The 7,988-nt window shown below is 40.2% G+C and overlaps 1 protein-coding gene across 1 annotated transcript; it reads left to right on the forward strand.

Moving 5' to 3' along the window:
• The first annotated feature begins 3,265 nt into the window (after nt 1–3,265).
• Nucleotides 3,266–7,240, forward strand: LOC143851548 (protein NDL1-like). The gene is made up of 11 exons (XM_077361015.1): nt 3,266–3,423; nt 3,937–4,036; nt 4,416–4,513; nt 4,666–4,754; nt 4,931–4,991; nt 5,079–5,165; nt 5,263–5,340; nt 5,439–5,495; nt 5,611–5,666; nt 6,261–6,396; nt 6,666–7,240. The coding sequence occupies exons 1-11, from the start codon at nt 3,364–3,366 to the stop codon at nt 6,885–6,887; spliced, it is 1,044 nt and encodes a 347-aa protein (XP_077217130.1). The 5' UTR covers nt 3,266–3,363; the 3' UTR covers nt 6,888–7,240.
• The last annotated feature ends 748 nt before the right edge of the window (nt 7,241–7,988 follow it).

A 7,988-nucleotide genomic window follows, 5' to 3' on the forward strand; every position in this document is an offset into this window, starting at 1 on the left:
TTAGGCCTAAAATCGGTTAACAGATATGACAGTGACGTAAGAGCCGAGCGGGAGGACCCAAGGAGCCGTGGTGAGGGAGTTGAGTAGCTGAGCCTTGCTTAAAGAGCAAACGAGATCAGAATGACCAACCCGGAGTGTTACTCCGGACAGGCCCTTCGACACTCAAGTTAGTATGAGCAGGAGTGCAGAGCTAGTTTTAGAGTGGTGGGTGAGAAGTTATTACCCTGTTTATGAGCTTTGGGAGCCCTTTTATAGAGGAAAAATTGGGTAGTTGGGGAGTTAATGCTCCAAGACAGGTGCCGACCAGCTATAGGTTCAAGCTCACCTACTCTGCTGTAATTACCAAACTACCCCTGCTGACGCGGGGTCTGCGGTGGGCCCCCTCGAGACACGTGTCGACTGCTAATAGGCTGGTCTGTGGTGTCTGTGGCGACCTCCCCGGGACACGTGTCGGCAGTTGATAGGCTGGTCTTTTTACGCCCCATCACCATACATGGATTTTGCTCATGTACCTAAGCTAAGTAAGTAACTAATTATGTGATACCTTGAGAATTCTGGTCTCTACATTGGACCCGCATCTTAACTACACGGGAATCAGAACTGAAGAAAGAAGTCCCATCTTAATTAATTACACGTGAATCAGGATGAGGAAAGAAGTCTTCGTTAGAATCAACTAATCATAGGACAAATTCGGGACATTTGGCAAAAGCCTATTTAAAAGTGAATCAGAATTGATACCGACAGCCCACGAGCAATTCGTACCCTTTTAGTCCTTAAGCAAGATTAATTTAATCTTGCTAAGCTCCATTTGTAATGTTCTATTGGCTCACAAATAAGCCTCATGTATACTAATGTAACTTACAAGTAGGTCGTCCCACTAATACTGTAATGTGACCCACGTTAGTAAGTTCCACATGTAGTTTTACGTAAGTCTCACTAGTTGAGCCCACTTGTGCTTTATTGGCTGCCTATATGTAGGTTCCACTTATAATAATCTTATGTACGCCTACAAGTAGGGTTCACTTATACTTTATGTGGGCCCAACAAGTTGGCTCCACTTACACTTTCATGTAGACCTGGCAAACGCGACCCGTGCCCGCTGGTCGACCCGACCCACCCGCAAATTTCCAGGCACGGGTCTGAGTTTTATTGACCCGTCAAAACTAACCCGCGGGTGACCCAACCCGCAAAAACACGGGTCGGGTCGGGTCAACCCGCGGGTCACTTGGCTTTTTTAAGGGTGGTGATTTTGTTATGCTAATCTAGTTAGATGGCTTTTTTTCCTAATGCAAAGGATGGTGATTTTGTCATGCTAATCTATTTTTTCAGGGTTTGATGCCTGAATAGGTTATGGCTAGCACCATAGGTTGATCCCAACCCTCCGATTTGAATGTTAGAGGGTTGATCACTTGATTCCAACCCTCTATAGATCGGAGGGTTAGGATCAACCTATTGAAATGATTTTTGGGGCAACACCTATTTAGCCTGTGGGCCATCTAATGGACGGTTTGGATCATCCCACGGTGCCGGCCATACCGCCCTCATCAAAATCCAGTGATAACATTTCCCAAAATAAACAACTGTTTGAATTTGCGGGTGACCTGCGGGCCGCGCGGGTCACCTAAATTCTGACCCGCAAAAATGCAGGTCATTTCCTGACCCGACTCGTGTGACCCGCACCCGCATCACCTGCGGGTTGACCCGGCCCGACCCACCCGTTTGCCAGGTCTACTTTCATGTGACAAATGGGTAATGATATATTCGCCCCATTTTCTTCCCTGGGTCACCCTCTTGCAGTGTAAAATGAGTAGCCAGTAACACAGTAGAGGGGGATGACCCTGGAAAGAAAAGAGGGCGAATAATATCACTTTCCCACCTCATTTGATGGTCTACACGTACTTTCATGTGGGTCCATCAGTTATTGCGGGTCCATACTAAGGGTCCACCCACAATATGACTTTCACAACTATTTAAAAGTTTCAATTTTTAACCCTGAAGGACCTTCAATTTATGATAATATCCGTCTAAACTAGTCATAATCTTATCATTTCCCACTATATCGTGGGAAGAGAAAAAAATCCAGTCAGCATAGTTTTTCCCTGAACCTTCAAGACTCGTTTCAGGTTTTGCTAAGAAAAGGTACACCGGTTTTTAGTAGTCATATCATTCTACACACATTCCTTCTACTCTGTTAATTAAGAAAAATGTTATCAGCACTACTGTATTGTATTTTGATGAGGTCACTCCTCACTTTATTAAAAGTACAGTATGGCCCGCACCATAGGTTGATCCTAACCCTCCGATCGGAAAGCATAATGCAAAAAAAAAACAAAAATGTGGTACAAGTCGCTGTTCTCTCCAGCAAAAGTGAGCCACCCAACTGGGTTTTTGCTAAATTGGGGAGAACAAAAATAAAAATAAAGATGTAGAGGGATGCTAAACAGAAGGGCGCCCTTTCACCCCATTTTTGCAAGGGAACCGTAAGGCTCGAGCCATAGGATGATCCAGACCGTCCATTTGATGGACCACAACTTAAATAGATCCTGGCCTAAAAATCATTTCCATAGGATGATCCTAGCCCTCCAATCTACAGAGGAACTGCATATTAAGAAAACTTCTATATAACAGGAGAGTTGTGATTATGGAAATAAGATATGGGACCTTTTGTTTTCAGCGTTGTGGCCCCCGGGAATACCAAAACAAGAGGTGCCAATATCAACTCCTACTTTTAAATTATAGTTGTGATTGACCAAAATACCCCGAAAATGACCAATGATCTCCCCCCTATCTACATGAAAAAGGTAGTCATTTTCAAGACTGTCTGACTGTCTCAATCGTCGGCAGCAAATTTTAGAGGCGTGGGGTTTCGTTAATTTCAGAAACTTTCCTTCTTTATATACTAACGAGTAAAACAGAAAAGGGAGGAGATGAATTCCCCACCCCCCTTGGTAGATAACAAGCTCTCCTTGTAAACTGAAATGTGGGCGCATTATCCTAAAGCGGGGGCGAAAAAAGTATTGCCCGACCAAAAAAAGAAACCCCACTTTAAAACAAACCATGATCATTTTCGTCATTTAAAAAACTAAACAGGGGCAATTTCGTAACTTCCGCTCTAAATGTGTCGGTCTCTAACCGTGGTTAAACCCTATACGGTTAGCTCACATAAATGCTTATTATCTAGCTGGTACAGAAAAGCGTCGGTGGGGGTTAACCCTGGTTAAGTTACAGTTAGGCCTTGCGAGAATCGCTTGGTATTTAAGCTAGAAGAGGAAAGGAGAGAGAGAGAGAGAGAAGAGAAAGAAAAGGAAAGAGAGGGAGGGAAAAGAAAGGGGTTTTCCGTTTTACGTACAAGTGGCCACGGCCATGGGAGAGTCTAGTGGTTCCGTTTCTGTTGATATGGAAACGATTTTCCTCGGAGGAAAGGTTGGATTTTTCGTTTACAGATATCTTTTCGATTTTTTTTCGAATTTTTTTAGATGGATTTTGTAGATTTGGTTCTAAAACGAGATCTGCTTTGATTTGGAAACGTAGATCTTGTTTTATTTTGATTTTTGGCGATTTTTGGCAATTTTTGGCAATTTTTGGTGAATTTCTCTTCGAATTGGAGTTTGTGTACGTTTTTTTATGAACTATATGATGAATTTTGGGTGTTTTGTTGGATTTTGGAGGTTTTGGATGTCTGGATTATAGTTTTAGTGTTCATGTGATGGATATTGTATTTGCATTGTGTGTTTTGAGGCGGAGAGACGTTTTTTACTCATATTGTTTGTGAATGTTCCATGACCGATTCCTATTTTGGCTTTCTTTAAAAGCTTAGCCCTCTTGGGTTACATCTACCATACCTTTTGGGTGTGGTTTCAATTGTAAATTTTTAATCTTCCCTTCCCTTCTCTGCCTCTGTTAATTTTAATCTTCTTGTAATTTTTTTTCCCTCAGGAACATCTAATACAGACTGGCCATGGTTCTGTGTCCGTTGCTGTTTTTGGTGATTATGACAAACCAGCACTTGTTACTTATCCTGATTTGGCTCTAAATCGTGAGTGCAACTTCTTTTTTGTCTGAGCATTCTTGTTCAAAATCTTGCCCCTATCTATAATTAATCTATGTCATGTCAGAAATATGATTATGGAATTGTGTTGTTGTTGTTTTTTTTTTTTTTTGTAATGTTTCCCTTAATGAAGTTTAATACTATAAAATGTATGAAATGAACTAGTTAGTTCTTTCAATTATCCAATTGAGGTACTGTAAAATGGATGAAATGCTTTATTGGTTTGAGGATCTAGCATTTGGTTTCCTTGTTTCTTTTCACCCTTTTGTGTTGGATGCGTTAAGGATCATAAATAAACCCAGCCTTGAAAACTTGTATTGTTTTGTGTCTATTTACTGGATTCTTACCCATCTATGAATTTTATCAGATATGTCCTGTTTCCAAGGATTATTCTTTTGCCCAGAAGCCGCTTCTTTGCTGCTTCACAATTTCTGCATTTATCACATAAGTCCACCTGGACACGAGGTCGGTAATTTGGTAGACTTGATTATAGTTTTTAGTCTTGTTGATCTTTCCATGATCCTTTTTTGGTTGGCTTGTGTTTGTGCACGGACCATTTCTATCCAACACTATACTCACGTTATTTTGTTTGGCACTTTCCTCAAGAGTTCTTGCAGTTAGGAGCTGCTGCAATTTCTTCAGATATCCCCGTGCCTTCTGTCGATGACTTAGCAGATCAGGTGGCAGATGTTCTTGACTACTTTGGGTAATATGTGATAAATGTTTTTTTTTTTTCAATTTATACAAAATTTCCACCGAAATTTAACCTAGAGTTGATAATATCAAAAAGTTTTTTGGATATCTTTTACCTATAATTTTTCCACACTTTGCATTATCTATCCCTTGTTCTATTTATAATGGCTATGGTTTTTCCCTTTTCAGACTTGGTGCAGTGATGTGCTTTGGGGTGACAGCGGGTGCTTACATCCTAACACTTTTTGCTGTATGTGTTCCTTGCGAATCTGCTGTGTTTTGAGATTTCGAATCTTGGTGATTTTACTGATTTTGTTCTTGTGCTTCTTGGTGATAGATGAAATATAGGAAGCGTGTTCTTGGTTTGATACTTGTCTCCCCTTTATGCCAAGCACCCTCTTGGACAGAGTGGTTGTATAATAAGGTTCCTTTTCTTGATCCCTTTTAATTATTTATTTGATTCCATTCTCTCACTTGTAGGAAACCTAATCTTATAAAATGAGACACTGATTCATGTTCAGGTGATGTCAAATTTGCTATATTTTTATGGGATGTGTGGCGTGTTGAAGGAATGCTTGCTTCAGCGGTACTTCAGTAAGGTGTGTCTATTGGATTCTTTCTCCTTCATCATGCATTCCAATTGAATTGGGTCACAGATTTTAGGATTATTGAGTCGTGGATTTTAACTACTTGGCAGGAAGTACGGGGTAGTGCTCAAGTTCCCGAATCGGATATTGTGCAGGCGTGCAGACGTGTTAGTGCTCTGGTTCTTTTTTCCTCAGTAAATTTGCATGTTTTGGCATTTTTAAACTATGAAAGGTAAGATGAGTCCTTTCTGATCACCATAATCTGTTCATTTGCCTCTGCAGTTGCTGGATGAGAGGCAGAGTACGAATGTTTTGCGGTTTCTTGAAGCGATAAATGGGTATGCCCTCACATTCTCAGTTGCCTTCTCTCACTGATGACAACTTCATTAGTCTGCCTGACTTCCCTAAGACCTGCTTGGATTGCAGGAAAAACATTTCCTGTGGAATTTTTTTCATGTTTCTTTCAACGTAAAATGGGTGAAAAAACAAATTTTACACCCATTTTACACATGAGCAAAAAATTTATTTTACTCGAAAGAAACAGTCAGAGAGAAAAGTTTCCTTTTCACAATTTAGAGGGATATCCTCATAAATTTAATGTCAGTCTAGATAAAACTTGAACTGCTCTGGTTCAAGTTACTTCTTTTCATGTGTAATCAAACAAATGGAACACTCAGAAATTCTGTAAAAGGTTTTCTTTTCCAAACATTTCCAGAAAATTCCTGTAATCCAAACACAGCCTAATTTATAGCTCGCACAATCCCAATTGGTGCGAGCAATGGTATCTAAACCAATATGAGCACACATTGGCCCATGTCTCGACTCTAGTCTAGGGGATTGGGGACTACTGACTTTTTATGTTTATTAATTTTCTGTTTCTTTTTTTTTTTATATTTCGTTTGGACATTAATATTACATTACATTACATACAGGAGACGTGACATTACCCAAGGATTGAAGAAGCTACAGTGTCGGACACTAATCTTTGTTGGTGAGAACTCACCCTTCCATTCCGAGGCCATTCACATGACCACAAAGCTGGACAGAAGATATAGTGCGTTAGTTGAGGTATATTAACACCCCCTTCAGTACATATATACAATGAGAGTCCTACTGTGGTGTGACTGACCCAAAGCTGTCCAAAATCCTTTTTCACACGTCTCTCGCATAAACGTGTCACATGCACGGGGCTTAATTAGAGGGTCCCCACCTTGCAAAAACTAGCACTACTCTTAAAAATCCCCATGTTTTTATGGTCAAAGTCATTTATCATCATAAGATACATGTGGGGGACAAGTTAATAAGGAGCATTCGAATGTATGAATTTATATGTGCAGGTACAGGCGTGTGGGTCAATGGTGACAGAGGAGCAGCCCCACGCAATGCTTATACCGATGGAGTACTTTTTAATGGGGTATGGGCTCTACAGGCCATGCCAACTAAGTGGTAGCCCTAGGAGCCCTCTCAGCCCATCTTGTATCTCTCCAGAACTCCTCTCGCCTGAAAGCATGGGGTTGAAGTTAAAGCCTATCAAGACAAGGATTTCCCTCCAAGTATGAAAGAAAGATGTTCAGTTTGTTGTTGTAACAAGTTTGTATGCTGTTGATGTTGTGAGATATGAGATGGAAGTTGTTGGGGGAAGGTGGGGGATGTAGATATAAGCAAAGGAGAGATGGCTGAGGAGGAGATATTTAGTAATAATTGGTATTATATATATATAGTAAGAGATAAAGAGATAGAGATTGTGGTATTCCATTCATTTGTAGCCATAAGTGGAGCTGTCTTTGTATTTCATTATTTATGACGATGATGATGATCAATAAAAAAAATAAGAGAGGAGTTGGGTGGCCTTCTTCAATCTCACGAGGTAGAGGCCTTTTTTTGAATAAGGGAAGAATACTTTATGTGCTAAGCTCTCTCTCTCTCTCTCTCTCTCTCTCTCTCTCTCTCTCTATTTTCTTGGTGTATATGTAAATAAAGATCAATGGGTTGTTATTTCCATCTTATTAAAAGGTCGGATTCGTACCAAAAATAAAAGACAAGCTAAAAGGGTCGGTTGTGATTTAATATGATTGTTGTGGGATAAGCACATATGTACATGTATTCGTTATAAAGTGGAACAAAGTAGTTGGACAAAAAAAGAAGCCAAAGGTGGTTGCTTTAACTCCAACTTATGTGTAAGTTGGATCGTTTATCTTGGGTTACAGATATCACAAACCTTTAAACTTGTGTGGCTTATAAAAAACTTCATAAGTTTCTTTAATTATCGAGCATCTTATACTTGCCTTTTTATAATTATTAGTTATCTTATCAATGTAAATTTCTTAATAATTATTAGATGTTTGGATTGCGGTGGGCGTTTGAGAAAAACTTGAGGTCCCTAATAGTGGAGGGGGATTCAACGAATGCTGATGGATGGGCTTCGGGTAGCTCGCCATGACCGTGGCACCTTCAAAATATAATAGCAAGTGCTTGTTCTTATAAAGGTTTTGCAACCAAGAATTGAGCACCGGAGAAGAACAACTAATGAAGAGTGCTGAAGGAGGAGACCATAGTTACCACAATTTTAGTTGGGAAGTGATATATCCACCCCTTTTGATTACTGGGAACACCCCTATCAATATTTGTGGCAATCAAGGGCATTGAATTCTTCTGACAAA

The sequence above is a fragment of the Tasmannia lanceolata genome, unplaced genomic scaffold, assembly GCF_043159265.1.
Source record: "Tasmannia lanceolata isolate RefF3 unplaced genomic scaffold, GAP_Taslan_0.1 ptg000003l, whole genome shotgun sequence".
NCBI lineage: Eukaryota > Viridiplantae > Streptophyta > Magnoliopsida > Canellales > Winteraceae > Tasmannia > Tasmannia lanceolata.